Below are 25417 nucleotides of genomic sequence, written 5' to 3'. Positions count from 1 at the left end.
ATGGTGCCATCCAAGCAAAGCCTTACAAAATCTGCTGTCACTACCCCATCATCCCCCCAGGGACCACACCAGCCCCCCAAATTGAGATTAACCTGGCAGGCAGTGTGCTGCAAGGGGAAAATGAGCATAGGTATCGATATCACCCATCCTGGCCTTCAGGAATCATGTAAGACACCTGGCTGTGCTGGCCTGGCTAATGCCACAAACACTTCCCTCCCCTCTGGAGCAGGGCTGGGGCAGCACAGGAGGGCCTGGAGCTCCTCATCAACAACAAAATGTTTCCTTCCAAAATGTGAAGGGAAAGAAAAACAATAAAAAGAAAGGTTCATCTGTTTGGTTTAGACCTTGAAGATCATCCAACCATCAGATATGCAGGAGCAGCCCTTACTCCCAGAGCTACCCTTGGGGTGAAACCTTTATGTTGTCCTTCTTGTTTGATGCTGAACTGACTGTTTCCATCATTCTCAGAGGTTTTGCACTGCAGCTGCAGGAAACCTGCAGGAGCTGGGGTTATTTTTGCTGTTGCATTCCCTCCAAGGCAATTCCCCTTCCCGTTTTTCTTGTGCCCATGGAAACACTTCATAAAATACCATCCCATGGACACCAGCTGATTGCCAGTGCTGCCCCACAGCCACCAGGAATCACAAAAGCCAATGAAAGGGATTCACATTCCCTCTCTGCTGCCTTTAAACCAGCTTTTAAAAGAAAAGGGGCCAAATTGGAAAGGAGCAGCAGCAATTCCAACCAGGGTGAAGCCAATCCACTCACACTGGGAGGGACAGGCCTCCCTTGGATGTCAATTCCTTCTGCACAGGGAAGGCACAAGGTGAAGCAGAATTATCATTAGTTTTCATTCATCTTCGTGGGCACTGAGATGTGGGGTTGTTTTTCTTGTCCTCTGGAGAAACCCACAATACAAGTCACAAACAGGAGCATGGTGAAAGCTTGGGACAGTCCAAGCTACATTGTAGGACACTTGCTTTACAAAAGTAAATCCTAAAGCACTCTAAACATGTTTTCAGGAGGGTTAGCAGAGAATATTTGCCATTCTGGACTTTTTCAAAGTACAATTTAACACTACAAAAGAATAACCTCTATGTGGTAATGATGAAATTCAGTCCATGACTTTTCACTGTTCGGAACTTGCTCCCAAAAATAAAGGGAACATTTTCCAGGTACTTTATATCCTGAATGTTTACCAAAAGCAGTCAGATGATGAATTACATATTTTTGTGTGTCTGTATGATAAACCATTTGTAAAGGTAATGCTGTGTGAATATTAATAAAAATGCAGTGAGCTGGTATTGTTTCTCAGGCTATATTGATCATATTAATGAGAATGGTAATGTATGTATGTTTATTATGATTAACAGAGCTCTGTTCATGTTGCATTTTCCATTGGAATGAAATTAACTTTCTGTTTCTAAAGTTGCTGAAGATGAATATTAAATACAGAGAAATGATTGGTGAATAAGCTCTTCAGAACCCTCTTCACGCCTATATCAAATTTAGTACACTTGCTATAAATTAATCTCGAAAACTAGAAGTTATTGGCAATTGTGGATGGAAAAACCCAAAGGAGGAAGAACCTGATCTAAGTAACAACAAGTACAATGAAGAAACTTCCACTTAAAAACATATCTTAACAAAATAATTTACTATAAATGAGCTGCTGTGCCACTGACAGAGTAGAGAGAATCCAGCTTATAATTTCAGGGCATATGAAAAGAGCAAACATAGCTGCAGGAATGAGACAAATTCTGTTTACACCAGAGTTTAAACACAGGTGGTTTGAGTTTGTGTTTTGCTTTGGTTTGTTTTGTTTTGTTTTGTTGTGTTTTGTTTTGTTTTGTTTTTCTGCCTCGCATTTCTTTTCTGGGAGCAGTTCAAAGAATTGCATTTCTTCATTGCCTTAGGACTTGCTCCTGCAAATGGTAAAAAGGGTAAAAAAGGAAAAAGATTCTTTCTAAGATCTTCAGTGAAGCTCATATTCCTGGTCCAGCTGAAGATGTCCCTGCTCATTTCAGGAGGTTGGATCTTCCAACTTCCATTCCAAGCCATACCATTTGATGATTTTCTCCAAACAAAATTAAGGCCTTCTCTGAATAAATCTTGTCCAAGAAAGGTGATTTGACCAGATAAAACCATGAAATAGAGGCCTGTCCTGAAGGTGCACAGCCCAAAGCCTTTTCAGGACACACCATCAGGCCCCAGTGCCACCACTAAAGTGGCAAAACTGGAATTACTGAGGCAGAGGTGATTAAGCAATACCAGAAAATAAAAGAGCAGAAGATTAAGGAATTGATAAAAGATGACAGAATGGAGGTTTCCATGCAAATGGAACTTTATTTTTTCAGTACAAACAAGTTCCTGTAATCGATCACCAAAGATTGTCCATCCAAACCTAAATGGGCAGCGACAGGTTTGTGCAGGGTATTGCATTCCTGTCTGCTCACTGAAGGTATTCCCACCACACCCCCACTGTTCTGTATGAATATTATTAGACCTTGAATTTGGTGCAAAGAACAGGGAATTTTACAGCCTATTCTGGGCACTGCAATTCTCATCATGAAGTTATTAGTAAGAAGGAATGAGCAGTAATTGTGAGGGAACAACAAGGTTATAATCATAACTTGTTCCAAATTATACTCCTGTGATCTCCCTTTTGCTCTGACTGGGAGCTGCTTTTTAACTTGGGAAATTTTCAATATTAAAGCCAAGAAGGAAATTACTGGGCATTTCTTTGAACAGTAAACTTCCTAGAAATGCAGAGATTGTCATAATCAGCAAGTTCACGGGCTTCAAAGTGCTGTGTTCACCTGACAGTTCTTTCAATCATTTTTTAGTAAAATACATCTGTAGCTATCGAGGCATTGTGTAATCCCCCCACACACCTGTAAATTATAATGTGGGATGTCATGATTTATTTCATAGCATAAAAGCTGTTAAATGAATACTGACAGCACCATTAGCATCCTGATCTTGAACTGAAGTGCAAGTCAGCTCTGCTTAAGTCATCATTCTCAGGAGCCACGAATAAATGTGCACTCAAAAAAGGTGCCATGGGTTAATCAGTGCTGAATTCGTCAGGAAAAATCAGTGAAGAAGGGAGCAGGTCAGGAAATGACAGCCTGAAGCTTTTATTCCAACACTTGTTCTTGAAGCAGCCAATGCCAAAGACCCCAAAACACAAACACAAGGGCTGAAAACTTGATTAATTCAGAATTAAGTGAGAAATATCGATATTTCTTCAGCATCTTGTGCTCTGAGTGCTCCCCCCCCCCCCCACCCCTTTTGCCTTGTTCCCTCTATGGGGAAGCAGAACCCAAATGGGCTCCACTCCCTGGACTCCTCTTTGCCTTCTGCCTTCCAGCAGGAGTCCTGGTGAAAAGCAAAGCAGAGAGAACCAAATGAACTCAGCTCAGGGTTAATTTACCCACCAAGAACCACCAATTACTGTTGCTCTGCCCTAAATCCCAGATTCCTTGATGTCAGCTTCCAGGAAAGAAAATGGCTCCTTGTGCTTGCACTGAGATAAAATGTTTAATTTCTGTTCTTAACCTCCTCTGAGCTAATGGAGATGAGTGACTGAAATACAAATCTACTTATTCTAAAATTCATGTTCTGTTTTGTTTGTTCCCTAATGTAACACTGCCCATTTTGTTGTTCTCCTACACATTTAAACCAATTTTTTCCCCTCATACAGATTCTGTCCTTTCTGGAGGTGAAATCTGGATTGCTGTCCTTAGAGCCTTTAGAATTCTGTTGTATCATAAATATTTATCACAACTCTTTTAATACCAACAGCTGTGCTCCTTTCACATGCAGAGCTGGTTTTATAAGGGTCAAGCCCTCTGTACCTCTTCCCAGTTTCCACAAGAATTCAGATTGTTCCCATTTGGCCCTCCACAAACAGGACTCAGCACACCTCCAGGATGAGAGTTCCTTCTTAATGAGGAATAATTGTTCTCTCTCTCAGTACCGATCCTATCTCAGTTTAGACATTATTTCTACCCTTACTTGCATGTTTATCCCAGTCATTTACTCCAATCCAGCTAAAGGGATCAAAGGCATTCAAACTAAGACACAAACACTCAGCCTCTCAGACTGGCAGGCTGGGTAGTTCTAGAGTCATCCCTAATAATTCACAGCTCCTGTGAAAATCTCCAGATTTAAAAAGTTGCTTGAATGTGATCATTTATTAAGTTATTCCCTTTGATGAACCCAGAACACCTCAAAAAGGGGATTTTTTTTCCCTTCAAATGAGGGTAAATGAAATTTATCTGGCTTTTTTTCCCCTGTTACTTCCAAAAGAACACATCAGTCATCCCAAACTAACACACTTAAGCTGAACAACTATTAAATAAACCCAAATCATGCTTTGTTGTGTGCTGAGGTGGTTTATCATTCTAAATGGAGTGTTTATTTTCTCATTTAGATCTCCAAACGGGACCCCAACTAATGGAATAAAATGGCCAGTCTTCACTAATGCTGACCAGAAATATTTGACACTGAACTCCAACACATCTGAGGTACTGACAAAGCCACGAGCTCAGCACTGTCGGTTCTGGAAACACTTTTTCCCCAAAGTGATGGAAATGACAGGTAACAATTCTTTTCTAGATGCTTTTATACAAAACTTTCATGCAAGGACCATTTGCGGGATGTTAATGTGATAACTGGGTTCAGATCCTTCTGTCCCTGTTTGTAACTGAGATGTTCATTTGGGTAGAACTGAACTGGTGTTGGATTGAGCTGTCCGTGCTGTGCTGAGGGTGGACCCCAGCCGTGTCCTTCTGGCTTTGGGGTCACCACCCTGTTTTGTACCAGCACAAGACCTGGGCACACACCCAGGGCCGGGACTTTGTGATACGGAGTTTTTCTGTCCCAAAATCCAGATGCGGCCACACTGTGAGACACTGAGTGCTGAAACCTCTGTTCTTGGGTGCCCCCTGAAAGAGTTTTGGTGCCACCAGGGTTCCTGGGTGCTGGAGTGAGCAGGAATATCAGTGCTAAAGGAGAGTTTGCACTGGGAGCTCTGGAGGCTTCAGATGTTCTGGATAAACTGTGGGACGTTACAGGATGTTATATTTGGATTATATTATCTATTATTTATGGGATTCTATTTTACGCAACTGATCCCCTGAGGATATGAAGTGCACTGCCAAGAGGGGATTCTGGTTTCCAGCTCACGTGAGAGCCCTGTGTTTTATTTCTGGAGTGTCATTGCTGAGAACCCAGAGCCTGCAGGATTTGCTATGGAAAACAGAACTGATTTGTGCCTGGCCATGTCTATGTCTACAATGGATTTATGAGATTTCACTGCCAGGAAAAGTATAATTGTTTGAAACTTTAGGATCAGTTGAACAGAGAAGATCCAAGTTTTTCCAAGACCCCATAGCCCTGTTTTACCAAAGCCCAGCAATAGATGAAGCCTCTGTGCTCTGGATTTCAAAAGGAATTGATTTTATAAAGTGATTTTGCAGCTCTGGCATCACATTCTGCAGCTTGACTGAGGGAAAGTCTTGTTTCAAAAATGAGATACACTTTTAAGATGTTAATTAGTAATTTAAAATCTTTCTCTAAGACTCAGTTTGAATGCTCCTCTTAAAAAGACATAAGCCTTAAAAATATGTAAACTGTCATGGTGCACAGATGATTCCTTCTGAAATAATTTATTCCCTCCTCATTTGAGTCTGTGACTGTATTATGGCTCAACTTTTATCCCCTCTCAATTCAACAGATGTTTTTCAATTAAATCAAGAGACACGAAATCAGTAGGTAAAATGAATAATTTATGAAGCCTACTGTGTGATTTTAAAATCACAGCTTTCCCAATTACGGGTGGATTTCGGGGAGGTTTCAAAGATTCTGACAACTTTGTGCTGAGCCAGGAGAACTGAACTCTTTTACATATTCCTTTAACCTGGCTGGGGAACCCTAGGGAAAATGTGGATCCTACAAATGGGCTGAGCTTAACTAAGCCTGCGTGGAGCAGAGCAGCAGAGTCCAACACATCCTGGGGGAGAGGAGAGCCCTGCCTGCTCCTGTGGGGTGAGGGATGATGGAGCAGCACTCAGGACCTGCCAGCAGACATGAATTCATCACCGTGCCACGTCGGGTAATTGGCAACATCAATTTACATAATTTAATTAAAAGGAATTCGCGAGCGTATTCTGAGCAAAAAGAGCAGAATCGTCGTGTCTGGATCCAAATATAGAACTGAGGCAAGGATGTTGTCAACAAGTGGCACTGCCTTGTCTTGTATCATCTGTCAGTCCTTGAAACACTGCAGTAATAAAAACAGTATTTCCATTATGCTCCCTGTACAATATTATCCAATTCTGACAGAAAACCCTTTGAAATCCTGTGTACAAATGTGATATAATAGCTTATATTGCAACAATTCTCTTCACTGAAATATTATTTTGCATTTTCTCTCTCCTTTTATGCCCAAAGGACAGTGCACAGCATTAATGCAGAGATTTCCTCTTGTTCTGAGAGCCTGTCCTTTCTATTACTCCTTTCATTGAAATATTCTTAGGAAAAGAAGGTTGCTTTAACATGAGGTGATATAAGATGACAGGGAACAAGTAAGGAATTTTTATGTTCTCATTGTTACAAGTTCAAGTAGGGTTCAGATAGGCAAAGTAGAATTCTATCAGGTAGAACCCAAAAGGGACAATCAAAACAACTTATTTTGCAGAAATTACAATTTTTCAGCATCAAGTGATCAGGATTTGCCACGGATTTTCTTGGTACCCCCTAGCCTAATTCCTGACCCACTCCTAGCCCAAGTCTTGCCACCCAGTGAGGGATTTTAAAGCCTTTAAAGGCCAGCTCCAAATGTGTCCTGGATCTGAACCAGCCTCTTCCCGTCACAGGCTGGGTAAGACAAGTTCCCTGAGGCAGCTAAATATATGAGAAATATATATCTTTACTGTTAGAAAATTCACTTTTTCCTCAAGCAATCACATCAGATTTAAAAAAATAAAATTATTATGGTTGTGGGGTAGGAAAATAATAAGGAAAAAATAAGGCTCTCCAGTAATACAAGAGTAACAGCCATATATAAAATATGGCTTTGATACCTATAGAGTGATTTGTGTGATTTTGGAAGATTTCTCAAGGTGTTCTCCTCGGGTTTCAATTAGAAAACTAAAGACACAATCAGAACCTGGAGTTTTGTGTCCAGGACAAGTAGACCTGTGCTCTCAGCTCCAGGCAGACACAATTCCTACAGGATTCACCCCAATTTCCAAGGCCCTGAGCACTCCCTGCCCAGCCCAGCACAAGCTGGGGGCACTCAGCATTTCCCATTCCAGCCTGAAACCTGAAGGGTTTCTGCTGTGCTGCAGCTGGGACAATCACACTGGAGGGACAGTAAACAGTAAGTGACTTTTAAGTGGCTTTTAGAGCAATCATCTGTTAATTATAAAAGGATCTGTGTTGGACTTTAGCTCCTCAACACAACCTTTAATGCATCTAAAGCCCTTCCTATTTATATGAGCCCGTTTCCTCTTGATTGTGGAACGCTGCAGGCAGCCAAACTTTCCATTTACTCCCCCATTACTATTTTAGTGAGCCTAATACATATTTTTCTATTTTATTTGATATTACTGGATCATGTATCATCTATGAAGAAATCAAGCTTGGCCATATGAATACATTACTTTTTAAAACCACCAGAAAAAGATTTTTTTAATGTGGAGGCAGAGAAATGTTGAACCTCTTGACCAATGAGCAACAAAAATTACTTTATTTTCTGTGATCCTCCAACCTATATCTGGATTCTACAGAGATAGATACTCAGGGTGGTAAGAATATTTAAAAATTGACTAAATATAAAATTCACCATCAGAATTAAATTAAATTTCCACAGAGCAGGATACATGAAGAAATGTGAATTAATCACAGGTAACCTCACCAATACTATCACACCTCCCAACAAAGACTTTACTCATTGCACCTGTGAGTAAAAATTTTCTGTGCCTAAACCATCTGATTTCTTTCTATTTCATTCCTTGTCAAGGAAGATAACAGCCCTTGGAATAACTCATCTCCCTGAGAGCTCTGCTGACTTCTGGAAGAACTAAAAAAATAAAAGAGAGGATTTTGTAGTCCTTAAAAACACATGTGAAAATTAATATACTGCTGGGTCTAACAAAGCTTTGATATCCAGAGAGTGTGATTTAAAGAATATTCAATATAGATATTATTTGTGATGTTTGTGGAGAAACTCTCACCATGAGAATCTTCAGCATAAACCTGTGGCATTTATCATACTACTGAACCCAGAAACGAAGGTTTGCAGAAACCTGCAGTCATGAAACCTGAAATCGTGAGGTGCTGAGGACAGAAAAATTAATTCCAACTTGCCATCCCTTATTAATTAACAGCTATGTGGCCTTTATCCCAATCCTAAATGTGGTTTTGTGTGTTAACATGAAGATTAGCACTTCATTGGCACATCCAGCAGTTCAAAGGGTGGGATGGGGATGAATTTAACTTTGCTGTAAGACCATGAAAGTAAGGGAGAGATGGAATGAGAGGAAATTCCAGATGAAGAATCAAAAAAACCCCTTTTTAAATTTTGATCTGTTAGACTGAAGCCTTTCAGAGCACTGATTCATTGCCTGTAGAATCTCCCATTTTCTCCTGCCCAGCCTCACTGCGCTTTGCACAGGAATTAAGGTGAAGTTTGGGGTTGCCCCAGTGGCTTCTAGAAAATTCAGTTTTCACTGTTAGCTGGCTCTGCAGGCCCTCAGTGCTCTGAGCTGTAATTATTGGTCAGCTTGGACCCTCTAATCTTTTCCTTTTTTGCCTCCCAGCTGTCAGCTCATCTAAGTCATGGGTGGTTGCCTCCCAGAGATTGATGATGTTGGCGATAATGGGATGCATTGACTTGTGACTTCAATTTGGGTCTTATCACTGGGGGGAAGAAAAGCAAACAAATGGGAATCCAAGTTCTTATTTCAGTGGTTTCCATCCCCCTTTTGTCTTTTAGTTCCATAATGGCGGCTCCTCTGAATTTTTTGATGTCTTCTTTCTCTAGCTGGCTCACTTGTTCACCATCATCTTTAAAAAGGACTGAAAAGCCCCATAAGTTATACTCCAGAATGGTGACTTTTAATTCAAGATGTGTCTATGGTAGAGATATTTCGGTGTCTTTGGGCAGATTTGAAACACCTCTGCACCTGAATAATTAAAGAAGAGAGGGTTTTGAGTTTCCTTTTTAATTCTTAAGTGGAGGTTTTGCCTGAATAAATAGAACTGGATACCCAAAATCAAGAAGAAAATGAGAAACACAGTTCAGGCAGTTTTCTCCAAATAATACTGCTACTGCTTCATACACTAAATTACCAATCCATTTGACTTAATGTGAAAAATTTGGCTTTGCCTGAGTCCCTGACTACATCCTTAAATTAAATATGTGTAAAGGAGAGTTCTTAGAGTCAGGGAAGCAGAATGTTGTGCATGTTCTGTCCCCATGTTTCTGACTTCTATCTACATAGTTAGCAATGAAAATGAGATTTTATTGTTACCAGCACTTCCAAATCATCTCTGTGTTAATGGCAGTTGTGGCCTGCAGAAAGAAAATTTTAAAGTATGTGAACTTTCCTTTGATCTCTGTTATAACCAAGCTTATTTACAACTTTGAGCTGAGGGAGAAGGATGTGGTTAATTTATTGACATTTTTTCCTATATGTGTTCTTCACACTTTTCTTTTTGACTGCATTTAAAAGTACAGGACTTCCCGGAGAAAAAAAATATCCTGGTTTTATTTCTGGTCTCACTGGAACCAAGAAGTAAATCTCATTTCAAAGTCTCATTAAATTGCCATCTGGATTTCCAGACCAAAAAGGTTTGGAAACGTTGAGCTAAACTGCAGATAAGCGACCAAATTACTGGATGCTTCTCCAAGCTAAATCTCGGAATCAGTGAACTCTCTCCCCCGAATATTCTCTCTAGTGATGTGTAAAACACTGAAGTATTTCATTTTCACATCACCAGTTACACTTGCAGCGCTGGCAGGTTGTAAAAAAGGGGGAAGGGGTGTATTTATGGAGGGAAGAAGAACAGCAGAAGAACATAAAAGCCAGAGGAGCATAAAGAACCCGCGGAGCTGTTACCTCAGGAGCACCATCCCCAAGTTTCTCTGGAAGGGAGCCATGCCAGTGAGGGACACCACCAGAGCTGGGTCCAGAATGAACAGAGCAGTCACAGATCATCAATGGTTTCTGAACTTTATCCTGAGCTCTACAGATGGTACAAAGTGATGAGCAGCAGCGTCTGGTACAGCCTGCAGGTTTTATCCGCATTTTGGTGCTGTCTGGGATGTTCCTCTCGTGGTGGTAATCACCTTTTGGGGCTTCAGGAGGGGATCCCTGTCCACAAAATACTCTGGGAACCCTGTGAAATGCTGTATTTTTGAGACTCTTTTCATCCTCACCCTCTGCTCCCATGCTCATAACAAATTTGGCAATAAACGTTTCCTTGGGACTCAGGATTACTTGGAAAGTGCTTTAAAGGTGGGGATGGAAAGGAAAAGAGAAGTTGGTTTCATGTTGACATAGTGCACATCTGACAGTGTTCTTCTCCAAACCTGTGCCCTTGATGCTTTAAATTTGGGGATTTGTTCCATGGGAGGTCGAGGTCTTGGACATCCATTGAAATCCATTAAAACAATGGAAATCCTGTTGTTGCCTTAAACAAAGATGTGATTTCACCTTGTCTTTACAAGCATCTCTCTCATTTTGCATTATTTATTCTTCAGGGTGTGTGGGTTTGAATGCAAGGTATATTTAACCAAAGGAATATGTTGAGGATAAAAAAAAGAAAAAAAAAAAGACTTTAAAATTATGATTTTGATGGACAGAAGAATTATCTAAAATGTATTTTAAAGATACATATTTTAAAAAATCCAAAGTATATTTATTACCCTGCCAGAATAATATCTTTGCACTCCTTCCTTTCTGATGTAAAGACAAAATACTAATCACTGAATTTTCAGTCATTCCAGGTTTAAGGAAAGAAGCAAAAGACCATCCCATAATGTATTTGAAGCAGATGACATTGATAATCAAAATTATTTTTCAATTAGCATACAAAGAGATTCAAATTTAGATTAATGTAACCCATTTCATGTTTTACAGGAAATATTGATGAAGCAGAACGAGAGTGGAAAGCAGGATTCCATCGCTGGAACAATTACATGTCAGACTGGAAAAATCAATTTAATGATTACACCAGCAAGAAGGAGCTGTGCAGTCTCTAATTAATATGTTTACTCTTTCCAGTGTGTCCCTAGAACTGTTCATCAGGCAAATATCCAGGTAGCTTCCCAACCTGCCAAGCATTAAATATATTATGCAGATTAAAAGGAAATATGACAGCTACAACTCTGATTTCAGATCTTTCATTTATATTTTACCTCCTCTCCCAATATAAAAATATAAGGCACCCACACCCTTTGAAGCCTCCCCAGGTTAAGTAGGACTGCAGAGATTAAAGGCTGGAGATTAATGGTGTACATATTCTTATAAACACTGGCTGCTTAAACTCACCCTTCAAAGAAACAATGCAATCTTTTAGGGGAAAATGGATTTTATTTAAAACAGAAATAGCAGTTTTACAGCATTGCCATGCAGAGCACAATCAGATTTAATCTTTAACTGCAATGCCACCTCACTCAAGCCTTGTTTCAGGCATAATTTCATCAACATAAACATAAAGATGCAATAACTTTGCTGGACGCACCAGGCAATATTTGCTTGCTAGACCAAAAAGTTTTAAGACTGCCACAAAAGTGGGAATCAGAGCTTCTTTCTGGCCAAATACGTGGACAAAGCCACGGCAGGAGAGGATTTGTATTGAAAATCTAAATCAAGTGCTACAGTGAAATAAGCTGGAAAAGCCAACGCCTTCCCCATAATTCCCATTTTTTAAGGAGTAAAGAATTATGGACTCACAAATAATGAATTCACACCTTTCCAGCTCAGGCATGCTGGGAAAAGTCCTTCCTATGGAGGCAAACTCCAATTATGGTTTCTTTTTTGCCCACTCAGTTGCCTCCTGGTTGAGGGACCCCCCACATTTACTGAAACACCTGGGACAGGTTTTTTATACCTGCACAAGAACCTCATTCGCTGTGTCAGCAGATTCCCAGCCCCAAAACCTGCCAGGAGAGTGGGGGTGACCAGGAATCTCCTGGATGGAAGGCTGGGGAGAGGATCCTTGCAGTCGTGGCCTTGGTGGGCAGGACCCAAAGCACTCCTTGCCGCGGCCAGGTGAGCTCCCTGCCCTGTGAGCTGGCGTCTCCCACACTCCTTTCCACCTGCTTGAGCTGAGCCCATTAAAAACCTCTACAGAAACCCATGGATAATTCTTCCTCCTCCCCTGCTTCTGGATGGGGCTGGAATTTTTTTCTGCCTGAACACCACTCACTGTAATTTGCTGCTTTTCACTGGCCCCATGGATAATTCTTTCTGGAATTTTTTTCTGCCTGAACACCACCGTAATTGGTTGCTTTTCACTGGCCCAATTGGGAAGAATAAATGCCAAGAATTTGATGAATGTAAGTAGTATGTAAGAGCAACAAGCCATCTCGTAAATAAATTATCCTGAAGCTTTCTGTAAATGCAGTAGCATCTCAGTGCATCTATTTTCTGTGCTAGTGATTGCAAAATGCCTCCTTGGATTGAGCTGAAGAACTCCAGATAATGAACTGAGAGTGTTCTCTTCCTGGCAATCAGTCTGACCACACAGGCTCCCTCCAGTGAAAGGATTTATTTATACAGGAAGGCCAAATTCTGCAAGAGAGGATGCCCTATCATCTTTCCAGTTATTTCTAAGAGAACATGATTATTTCCCTGACTACTCTATGGAAAACCACTTTTTAGCACAGGATTTTCAAAGGCTGCAGTCAAACCTGCACAGAGAAAAAAAAATCCGATGAATTTTGAGCATGCTGATCAAAACTTGAAATGATCTGGGATGCAAAAGCCCTTTTTATGTAGCACTACATGTTTATACCACAGGTAATTACCCCATGACATACATTAGCATAGTATTTATCAAATATTCAATGGGATAATCAAAATAAACACAGAAGGGGGAATTTTTTGTTGATCCTTGAGCAGTTTTGGCACTCTCCATTTTATTTCTGTGCTGTTCTTCGTGGGGATTTTGGGTGCTGCTGTGCCACAGTGAGTCTTGACAGCACCATCAAAGCACATTTATTTCTTCAGCCATCCTCTTCACTGCAATATTTCCTTATCCACCTGTCTGATCAGCCTAATCAATGAGGGAAAATTATCTGAGCCAATTAAAATGTAAAATAACCTTTGGAAAGGTGCTGAAGGAGTTTATAAAATATTTGGTTGCAAAGGTGGTTTTTGTTTGAGTATAACAAAGGTTAAACCACTTTTTGAAGGTTTTACTGATTTTCTTGGTGTGACTTGCTAGCTTTGTATTTATTCACTTGCTGGGAAATAATATCACCATTTATCATTCAAATGAAATCAGTACATTATGTAGTCATTCATGGCTCATACCTGCAAAAAAAAAAAACAAAACAAGGAAAGCCTGAAGTACTTGGATGTAAGTGGTTAAAGTAATGAGGAGTGAAAAAAGACTGTGATTGCTGAAAATGATGATTATATATTAGAGGGATGTCTCACCCAGACCTTCCTGAAGATGGAATGTTGTTAATTGATGTTTTCTTTTCGCTCCTGAGAGCCAAGAAACACAGGTTTCTCTGTGAAACCTGAGAAAATGTGTTGCTTCTTTCTTACCATCTTTGTTACCCAAAGCAAGAATTCTGAATTTAGTCACAGAGTCGATGAAAGATCAGAACAAGATGAACTGCAGTGCCAACAAAAACGTTGGCATTAAACCAGTTCTCATTGGGTTTATAATCTCCCAGGTTTAATGACAGATATTTCACACTTATTTTAGATGTTGGCATTGGAGGACTGAAGTCAGACATTTCCCAGCAATCAAACCCACCATTTCTTTTTTTTTTTTCCTTCACATTTTAAATGTTTTGTCTGAAGAACTTTTTGTTAGATAAGCTTTCAGTAAAGTTGAGCATTATTTGTTTGAAATCCAATCTGGGTGTCAAACTCACAAGAGTTGGGATGTTCACGGTACCAGGCCTGGTCTGCAGAGCTGGACCAACCAATGCTGAAGATTTCTGGCTTTCAACAGAGTCCAAAATTGTCCTTAACACAGTTTGGACCCTCCCAAAATTTCCAAGCTTCCTCCCAGCTGCAGATATTACCCTCATAACCCCCTCATAGTTTTTTACCCCTCATAGCCTGGATTTTTGGATTTCAGGCCTTGCCATTCCAAACCTTGGCTGTCACTCTGATGCTTTCACACCAAAAAAGGCAAATTTCTGTTTCAGTGGGAGGCTGGGGTTTGGCCTTCTTTGGTCACTAGAGGCTCAGTGTGTTTATCCAGCAGAGATTTCTGCTCTATAAACACACGGATTTATGTACCCAGTTAAATCTTCATGAGGAGACAGCTCATCCCCACCAGCTCAGAGCTGGGAAGGTGTCATTTCAACAGAAGGAAATGAAGCATTTTGGGTTTTTTTAAACAGAAAAATTAGTATTTGAATTAGGGTTTGGGAGAGAAAATTAGTTTATAAAAGAATTCTCATGTTCCTGTCCCAGCAGATCATTACCAAGTGGTTTGGCTTCTATAACACACAGATACCAAATGGATTAATCTGAACATAACATGGGCAGAGGAGGGATATAAATTTGTCTCTATCAACATCACGACATCGTCTTCAGGGGCTTGATTATGTTTTATCATTTCTCCTGGCTCAGCACCAGTTCTGCACCATCAGCAGAGCTATTTAGAGGGACACAACAAACGTCACCGTGCTTGAGTTACACCTGCAGCGTGTCCAGAGCGTGGAGAGCTGTGACAGTGCTCACAGGGGTCCCAGGATGAGGGAAGAGAGGAGGATCTGACTCCATGTTTCAGAAGGCTGATTTATTATTTTATCATATATATTACATTAAAAATATACTAAAAGAATAGAAGAAAGGATTTCATAAGAAGGTTAGCTAAGAATAGAATAACAACGAATGAATAACAAAAGTTTGTGGCTCCGCTCTCTGTCCGAGCCAGCTGACTGTGATTGGCCATTAATCAGAAACAACCACATGAGACCAATCCCAGATGCACCTGTTGCATCCCACAGCAGCAGATAACCATTGTTTGCATTTTGTTCCTGAGGTCTCTCAGCTTCTCAGGAGGAAAAATCCTAAGGAAAGGATTTTTCATAAAAGATGTCTGTGACAGACAGCAGCCTGGGCTGTCACTGCCCCCTGACACAGTTACTGTCCTCCTCAGTGGAGGAGAGATTTGCACAAGTGAGAAAATAAACATCCCAAAAAAATAAAAACCAAGGAGAGGAAAATAAATATAGAGGGAAAAAAAAAAAGGGAAAAATAAAAATTTAAAAAGTGAACAAAACCCACACCAAACCAAGCAAACTAAAAAAAAAAAAAAAAAAAAAAAAAAATGAACAAAAATATCCACGCTCCCCACAAAGAAACACCAAGGAGGGGAATTAAAAAAAGAAAACCAAACAAAAAAGTGGAAACAAACAAGGAGGAAGGGAAGGGAAGGGAAGGGAAGGGAAGGGAAGGGAAAGGAAAGGAAAGGAAAGGAAAGGAAAGGAAAGGAAAGGAAAGGAAAGGAAAGGAAAGGAAAGGAAAGGAAAGGAAAGGAAAGGAAAGGAAAGGAAAGGAAAGGAAAGGAAAGGGGAAAAGAGGAAGGAGATACAACCAGGGTGGGGGAGCAAGTCTGGCAGAAAATGGGAGTGATAAAAATAAGGTGTGAAAAGAACACGAACAAATAAGGGGAAGGAATTAAAAAGCCTCACACAAGAGCATCTCCCCCAAGAATGCTCAACCATGGAAGGGTTTCACACCCTCCACTGAGGCACTGAGTATCCCAGTGTCTCTGTTCCAGTAACTCCAGCCAAAAATTCCTCCCCATGAACCGCCAAATAAGTTTAGGAATCTGACAGTGATCCTGAGCACGGGGTGAGGAATGAGCCAGGCAGGTTTGGCTCTCTTGGGGGCTGCTCTGGAAGGTGCTGCTGCCAGCTGACTCCTTTCTCCCTGGCTTTTCTCTTCCAGCCCCTGGAATTCTGGGCATGTGCCAAAGCCCCAGTGCCCTTGGCCAGGCAGAGCCTGAACCCAGCACCTGTGTAACAGATCTGTGCAGCTGGAGGTGTTCTGCCATGCCTGCTCCATCTGTTCCACATGCCACAGGTGTGCTGAATTGGGAGCAAGAATCCTTTAGGATAAACAAAAAAACCCAAACAAACAAAAAACCCCCAAAAAAACAGTTCCTTCCTTCCTTCCTTCCTTCCTTCCTTCCTTCCTTCCTTCCTTCCTTCCTTCCTTCCTTCCTTCCTTCCTTCCTTCCTTCCTTCCTTCCTTCCTTCCTTCCTTCCTTCCTTCCTTCCTTCCTTCCTTCCTTCCTTCCTTCCTTCCTTCCTTCCTTCCTTCCTTCCTTCCTTCCTTCCTTCCTTCCTTCCTTCCTTCCTTCCTTCCTTCCTTCCTTCCTTCCTTCCTTCCTTCCTTCCTTCCTTCCTTCCTTCCTTCCTTCCTTCCCTTTTGTTATTTATCCTCACCTACACCTCTTTTCCATTGCTGCTGGATGAACACAAAGAGACTTTAAAAAACTCTCTGGTAAAATACAGAATTTTAGACTGTTTGGATACTTTGGGATCTACAACAGGAATTTGGCAACTGGGTTCTTATTTAACAGCCTGACTGGGTTCTTATTTAACAGCCTGACTCTGTGAGGTGAGAGGACCGCACTGTGTGTTTCTTGGGGAATATGCATCCATTCCCACAGATATCCATGGAAATGCAGGTTCAGCAGCATGGAGGTGGAGTTTTATCTGCTGCACCTAAAAACACAACTCCAGTATGCTGCTTTTTTGCTGAAAAATAAAACACTCACAGAACTTTCTGATATAAATCAACACCTCAGCCAAATGAGTTACTCACAGCTAAAAGTTCCAGAGCTTTTCCCTCGGATTTCAGTTGTTTTAGGTCCAGCTTCTATGAACAAACATAATTAGCCATTTTGAAATGCTTGGCCAGACAAGATAATTCCTGCCTGACCCCTGCTGATTATCCTGGTTCAGCACAGGAACCTTGCAGCTCTTTGTTGATAAATCAGATCAGCTGCACTCATCCAAACTTTAACTCGTGCACTTAATGACTGCAGAGCAGTGATGTGAATCTACAATTAGTGCAGGTGCAAGGTTTGGAGAGGCTTTTAATTGGATTGCAGGTGAGACTAACTCAGGCTTCCAGAAATGCTCCAAGAAGTGCAGGATGGGGAGGTGATGGTTTGGGTGGCTTTGAGGAGAAGCAGCAGAAAAAATGAACTTTAATTCCTGCACAGGGGCTTCTAAACAAAGTGAACAGTGATAAAAGCGATGACACTTCCAGAGCCTGTGGGTGCTGTTTTTTGGGATTTACTGAATTTGGTCATTACATGTATCACTCTTTAAACGCCCTGGTATTCTTTTCAGGGATCTGGAGCTAGCCAGGAAATTACTATTGTACTAAATCATCATTGTATTGCAAATTATCCATCTATTCCTTCCAAATCCGTACATTTTATATATATATATATATATATATATATATATATATATATGTGTGTGTGTGTGTGTGTGTATATGTATATATGTATGTATGTATGTATATTTATATATGTGTATATATGTATATATGTGTATGTATGTATATTTATATATATGTATGTATATGTGTGTGTGTATATATATATATATATATATATATATATATATATATCACCAGCTGCTGACATTTCCAATCTTTTCCATTTTAATATGAGCCCTGGTTGCAAGACTTAATGTTTTATCCACTGTTAATAGAACCATGTGTGAAAAGTGTGAGTCTGGGAGTGCTGGGGTTAATTATTTTAATTTATAAACTATTTATAAGTCCTCAGTTAGAGTGAGAAGTGGTAAAAATGTGTAGGCAGAGAGGAGTTCTCACCACAGCTCTCAATCTTCCCAATGAAATTCCTCCTTGCAGGATGTTTAATCACCTCATCAGCCTCTCCCCAGCACAGCCTGTGCAGCACCTTTTCCTACAAAACAGTTACATTTCAACTGCATTTAATACTGATCTCATTTCATCATCTCACATGTGAGAAAGTTAAGGTTTTAACCCAGAAAAAGGAGCAAAACCTGTGACTGATCATTTACCCAGAATTGTTTAGAAAGTAATTCAAAGGACCTTATTCAGGACTGTGAGAACCAGCTGAAATTACACATCCAAAGGGATGCTTCTGAAATATTAAACTTTTCTCACTCACTAATTACAGGGATATAAATTTTATAGGTACTGTTAGCAGGAGTTACATCAGTCATTAAATACCCTAACCAAGCCTCATTTCTCATGACCTAAAGCCAATATATTAAAATTATTTTCTTAAATTAAGACTTACAACTGCAGAAAAAAAAAAGAATTAGCTCCTGTTCTGTTTTCAGCATATTTTTATCTTGATCTTCATCCCATTTCATCTCTCATTTTCAGCGCTACAGTGATGAGCACAGTCAGAATTTTCCCCATCTCTGCTCTTAAGATCTTGACCCTGGAGCTCTCACTGCAGAATTCAGGTTTCAAAAATCATTACTACAAACCAAAATCACAATTTCATCCACAAACACTCACTACTGCCTCCATTCCATTCCATTTTTCCATTCCATTCCATTCCATTCCATTTTTCTATTCCATTCCATTCCATTCCATTCCATTCCATTCCATTCCATTCCATTCCATTCCATTCCATTCCATTCCATTCCATAAACTTCTAGATCCATCTATCTCTGGGAATGACACAGCACTCCCACTTCTTGATCATTGGGTGACTTTCAGTTAATTAAAATTTTGTCATTGCCCTCAGAGGAAACACAAAAGCTCCTTTGAGTGACATTTGCAATCTTCCTTATCATTTCATAATCTGGGAGGTATTTACTATTTAACAAAAAAAAAAAAAAAAAAAAAAATCCACACCTCAGAATGTATTTTTTTCCACAGATTTCTCTCAATGATGAGCTAAATGGGAGCGTAAAGATGTGAACAAATTGTGTTTATCTTCTCCTCTTTGCAGAGGAAAATCCACTACAAATGCCATTTCCTTTACATTTTCCATGCTGCTGCTATTTGTGAATAAATGGACTCTGAAAAATGGAAGCAGAACCCAAATTCTCCTCTGCCAATCCTTGGGAGAACCGGCAGTGTCTGCAGCCCGCCTCTGTTCACCAAGGCTCTCCACAGATTTTTGTCATTGTCCCATAAATCTAATCCATTTCCCATCCTTATCCACACTCAGAATAGGTATTATTCCAAATATTTAGGCCAACACATCCAAAAATTCCTTTCTAGAGAGGGATCTTGACAAGAAATCTCTGCAGGAGCTCCCAAGGCTGGCGTTTGTTAGCCCAGAGTGCAAAGAGGGATCTCAGACAAAGCTCAGCCTGCAGGGAAGGGAATGAAGCTCAGAGCAGTGGAAGATTTAACCCAACATTTCCCCCACTGCAGAATAAACTCTGAAATTCCTGTTCATTCAAGAAAAATGCCAAAATCCCTGAAAATCCCCCTCTGTTATTTCTCCATTTAAAGGAAGATTTCTTGACACATATCCAACCCCTGCAGCCTGAATTCCTTGTCTTTCCCACTGGCATTGGTTACAAGCTCCTAAAAACCAGGCTGGAGTCAGAGTTCTGCAGTGAATTCATGGCATTTGACACCCATAACTCCAGTTATAAAAACAGATTAGTGCATTAAAAACCTCCTTAATAACAGCTCTATCAAAGCAGACATTGCCCAAAGCAATACAATTATTGGTCAATAATTCCTCTTGAGCTGTTTCTATTACCACCACTTTATTTCAACACTTGCCTTCTTACCCTTTGATCTGCTAATTATCTTTTTACCCTCTGATCCTCTCTACAATTCCCTGGCAATTTGATCCATTAATTACAGAGCCCACGTTCCCCATTTTCCACAGAATGTGCAGTTTTTGTGACCTTCTTCACCTTCCTTCCTGCAAACACTTGCCATCTTTCTCTAGGGTATGGCTTCTTCTGTAAATACATAGATAATGGTACAAAATGCTGTAATTAAAAGCATTTTTTGCATTTTTCTTGCAATCCTTTGGGCTTCATCAAAACATCTTAATAGTTTGTCATTGACTTAGATTTCAATGGAAATGAGCAGTCTGGTAAATACTTTTGACTCCATCTTTACTGCCATAAACATTTGAATATTTTTTTCCCAATATTAAACATTGATTGTATTTCCATGCTGGAAATTCCATTAAAAACACAGTTTCTGCTATATTTTGTGTAAAATAAAATTATAATTATAAAATTATAATTATAAAATTATAATTATAAAAAGTATTTTCTGATTTAAAGCTTTTCTCATTTTATGAGCACATGACCCACAGATTAGTGAATATTCTGCATTGCCAATTTCCCACTCCCTTCTAAGCCAGATTCAAACCTAAATAAGTTCTAGAATAGAAGAATTTTAAGAAGATAAACTTGAGTTTTTTACTTGTGCAATCCAGAAATGATGGTGCTATGGAAGGGGGGCATTTTGGGGACTGGGGAGCGAAAGTTTGGCAGCTGGAACAGAACCTCGGTGTTTGAAACCTGGATTTAATTAATTTATTGTGACCAGGATATCCCATAAGGATTCCAAAGAGTCTCTTATTCCACCAGGAATTCTCTGACACTGTTGGGTTTCTCCTGTGTTTCTGCAAAAGGACACTCTCATTTACACACCCAGTGCCTCAGCTGGTGATGTGGGAATTCTTCTGTTAATATTTGCATTTTTAACCACAGATTTAGTTCAGAACTGAGCACTTGGTAAATCCCCATCAATAAAATGCAGCAAAACACAGGCATTGCAGTTCATTTTATTCTCTTTTTCTGTGCAAATGCTCACTTAGTCCTTTGGCCAAAGTTACCAGCTGCTTAAAGTAATGGCTTTGTGCTGTGTCCACTCAAATGAACTCAACCACTTCTCATTCCAGAGAAACCTATGCAGAGCTGCCAAAGAATGATCATTAATGCAAGATTTTTCTTTTTGACAGCTTTTCTGCCTGGAAAATGATTGATTGGGCACTTCTTGTATAAATAATCTTTGCAATTTTTAATATAGAGAATCCATTTTAATATCTGCATCGTAAAAAACAAGAAATTCTCATTTCTGTGCATCCAGTTCTTTTCAATCAGATTATTTTTATAAATATGAGGATTGGAAAAGCAAAATGTGTCTTGCAGAGCAGAAGTGTCTTCAATAATCCAGAGGAAAATCTCCTAAGGAATAAAATTCTTCTTGCACAATTTCAAACCAAAATTGTGCTTATTGAATGTAGTCCTGTCTAATCATATTGACTTATTCCTCCTTTTTTCCCTTTCAGACCTAGCTGGTAGCATATAATTTGCCATTTTTCACATTAGTTCTTAAATAGCTCACACTTCCTTGCATCACGAGGCACTTAACAGCTTCTCAGTAATCTGATTGTTCAATTGTCTGAAGATTTCAGACACAGAAAAGCCAAGTACAGGATCAGCCTGAAATACTGTGAAATACAGGAGGCCATTCCAGCGCAGCTGAAGCAAGTAATGGGGAATTTGTAAAATAAAGCACAAAGGAATGAGTTGCGGTCGGCCATAAATACGTGAGCAGCTCTGAGGGTGTTTCTGTTTGAGTTACGGAGCTCCTCGGGAGCTGTTTGGGGATCAGGGCTGGTCTGCTTGGCGTCCCTTTATGGTTCCCCAGTTGGGTGTCTGGGCGCTCCTGGGAGCTGCAGTGATTCAGAGCTCAGCCCTGATGGATGGCGCAGCTCAGAGCTGCTGACACCGCGGTTTTCCCTCCCTTCCACCTCCTTCGCGCAGGAAAACTTTCTTCTTCCTTTGCTGGTCCTGTCAGATATTCCAGCCTGGGATGCGCCATCCCAACAACCACAGCAAAAACCTCCTCACCTCCAGACCTGCACCTGCGACTAACCTGAAATGTGCAAAAGGAAAAGGAAAAAGTCGTTTATCAAGAAAATCTTCAGAGAGATGAACCGTTCCCTTGAATCAAACAGCCTTTCCTGTGTAATACTTATCCTGGTCAATATTTAGGTTATTAAAATCCAGCCAGCTACAAAATATGAACACATACAATTTTTTTTTTTGACATCAGAGTGCAGAGTTCAGCTGATTTTGTGGTGATTTCTAATCTCCAGTTTCAATCCAAATTCACATAAGAAAAACACTTAGGTAATTTTCTTTTGCCATCTCTCACTAACCACTAAGTAATCTCTATTTTTCTTTTGAATCCCTGTGGCAAATTGCATCATGTAGGCTTCAGTTACTCATGTGGTTTTTTACCCTTTCCTTTCTGTCTCTTGCTTTTCCTCCCTGTGTTGCCTGGTCTGTTACTCAGTGTTATGGAATTTTTAAAAATTAATTCTTCTCTATCCTTTTGCTTTATGATGAAAGAAAGGCAAGGTGATTTTCCATAGAGATTGCACCAGGGTGGTGCCATCCACAGAATTCAGCTGCAATAATTTCCTCATTCTTTCTCCACTCTGCATTTCCTACCACTCCAAGAAGTTTGGAACTCTTAAAGCTTCAGCCTAGAAGAGCTTTTCCATTCCCCAGCTTGTGTTTGTCCTTTCAGCTCCCAATAGCAATGAAACTCCAAGGCTTAAGAAAACTTGATGGTTTTATTTTCAGTCATCTCATGATTTCATTCTCCAAGATTTTTTTGCTGCCAACTGTTTCAATATTTTGCACCAAAAACCTCATTTAAAGGTGACTGAAGCCTGCCAGCCTTGCAGTTGGGGTTTGTGGGATTTAAAGTGAACCCTGATTTACCCCAACCCTTCCAGCAGAGGATCCATGGGCTGTGCTTGGGCTCAGGCACACACAGAGTCCAGAACAATTAAGCATTTATTTATAGCTGAAGTTGAATGTATGAGTAAGCCACACATGCTCAGGAACTGCAGTGCTTTGTTGACCATAACATTCCCCAGGAAGATTTAGGAAGGAGTGAGGTGCCAACTTCACTTTTGCACCAGGGGCCTCTCCTGTTTCTGCTGGGAAAGGCCCAGCCTTTAAACCTGGTTTAGCACTGACATGTTTACCTTTAAACCTGGTTTAGCACTGACATGTTTACCTTTAAACCTGGTTTAGCACTGAAATGTTTACCTTTAAACCTGGTTTAGCACTGACATATTTACCTATCTTTCCTCTCCTCTTTTCTCCCTCTGATATTTAAGCAAGGAGCTTTGTTTGAACAAGAGCTCTTTAACCTCATCACAGGCAGGGTTTGTTTTATTTCCTCATTTCAAAGTTGTGATTAATTAACACAAACCCCAGTGATCCTGCTGGCCTTGCCTGGAGAGGAGCTGGCTGTTTGGTTTTTGATGAGGAGGAAGCAGTCTCCAAACAGAAGCAGCGCTCCAGGACAGGAGCCAGTGGGCAAAACCTGAAACCCAGAACATCAGGAAACACAAATTTATTGTGAGGGTGGCCAAACGCACCCTCACTTGTGAGGATAGCCAAACCAACTGCCTGGGGAGGTTCTGGAGTCTCCATTCTTGAAATTATCCAAAAGATGTCTGGATATAGACTTATGGAATATTTTGGGTCAGAAGGCACCTTAAAGATGATCTTGTTCCAACCCCACTGCCCTGGGCAGGGATGTCACCCAGTAGACCCAGTTTCCCAAAGTCCCATCCAAGCTGACCTTGGCTCTGGGTGGTCCTGCTGGAGCAGAAGGGTTGGAGCAAGTGATCTGTGGAGGTTCCTTCCAACCTGAACCATCCTGAGACTCTGTGAATGTGTCCATTAATCCAGAGCCTCAATGTGAAGCACATCAGACATGAAATGTGAGGATGTCAAGTGCCCCTGCCATCCTCACATTCTGCCTGGAATGAAAATACACTGCCAGGAGCAGTAACAAATAATAAAATAAATCATATTAGATTAGGTTCCCTCCATCCAATGAGGTCCCTAAACTGTGTAGCACCCCAAATAAGGTAATATTTAGATTACATTTTTTTTTTATGTCTTTGCTCGCTTATGAAGCCTCTTGGCTCGTTCTTCTTTGCTCTCCTATTTCTGTAATAAGAAATAAACGTTTCTTCGCCTGGCCAATTTTTCTGAACTGAAAAATAAACCTGTAACTTGGGGCATGCTTGGAAGTGTTTACAGATGCTCAGTAACCCCGTGAAGACTCTCCGGTCCCTTTGAGTTTAATGGAAGCTGACACGGAATTCAATGAAGTGCGAACTTCCCTCTCGATTTCAGGAGCTCTTTCCCTGGATTTATTATGCCTCTGATTCCACCCAGTGTCTGTAAACAGTGTTGTAACACAGCCACCAGCTCAGCCAGGGCATTCCAATTGAGAACTCAGAGACCAAAAGCTTTTGCCATCAGCTGCCCCCAGTCCTCATCTGGGGTGGATAATCTGGATTTAACACTCTTGACATCTGCCTTTTATTACTAATTGGTTTCATTTCTTTTGGAGCAGTTTCTTATTAGAAAGGATGAGTCCTCTGTTTTTAGGAGACACACTAAATTCTTCATACCTCATTCCTGGAGGTGTCCAAGGCCAGGCTGGAAGGGGCTTGGAGCAACCTGGGACAGTGGAATATTCCCATGGCAGAGGTGGAACTGAGACGAACTTTAAAGCCCCTCCCTACTCAAATCATTCCATGATATCAATAAAGTATTATAAGATGTTGCAGAAGGGTCTCACAGAGCAGAGAGACCTCAGCAGCTCCATCCTCCTCCTGAAGACTCATGTCAGGAGCGGTGGATGGTAACAAACCCCATGTGGGACAATCCAAACTGCTCCCCATCTCACAAACAGGGGTGTGTGACACTGCCAAGCCCAGTGGGCCAGCTAGGCAGCCTGTGGAGATCACTTGCTGGGATATGACTCCAAAATATGGATTTTTGTTTATTCATTTATTCATTTTTTATCTTATATGTGTGAGTAAATTGCCATCAGCAGGATCACTGCAATCCTGGATCCTGTGTAGCACAGAATATTTGGCCTGCAAGTTCCTCTTGCAGACCTGGCAGGGCAAGGTTGAGCTTGTTATCCTTCTAATCCTGCCTCAAGCAGGTGCCTGGAAGGAAATGGAGTCAGAGATCTGGTTTCTGTCCCCACTGTGCTCCCAGGAGTGATGACAGAGTTATCCTGGGACCGGCGTGAGCGGGAAATGGAAGGGAATGGCAGAAATGCCCTGCCCGGGTCACGTAGCACAGAGCTTCCCTGGCACAAACACCTCCTGCCCAGGCTGGCACGGTGACAGACCT

The 25417-nt window shown here is 40.8% G+C and overlaps 1 protein-coding gene across 3 annotated transcripts in view; it reads left to right on the top strand.

The window, feature by feature from the left end:
• BCHE (butyrylcholinesterase) overlaps positions 1–12640 on the top strand; it is a 51179-nt gene extending 38539 nt beyond the window's left edge. For all 3 annotated transcript variants that reach the window (XM_059479281.1, XM_059479282.1, XM_059479283.1), the window contains 2 exons: positions 4439–4605; positions 11157–12640. In XM_059479281.1, the coding sequence (XP_059335264.1) occupies positions 4439–4605; positions 11157–11278 (289 nt within the window). In that variant the 3' untranslated portion in view covers positions 11279–12640. The remainder of the gene's footprint in view (positions 1–4438; positions 4606–11156) is intronic.
• The last annotated feature ends 12777 nt before the right edge of the window (positions 12641–25417 follow it).

This window comes from Ammospiza nelsoni, chromosome 10 (assembly GCF_027579445.1).
Source record: "Ammospiza nelsoni isolate bAmmNel1 chromosome 10, bAmmNel1.pri, whole genome shotgun sequence".
NCBI lineage: Eukaryota > Metazoa > Chordata > Aves > Passeriformes > Passerellidae > Ammospiza > Ammospiza nelsoni.
This window is presented reverse-complemented; position numbering and strand designations above follow the sequence as displayed.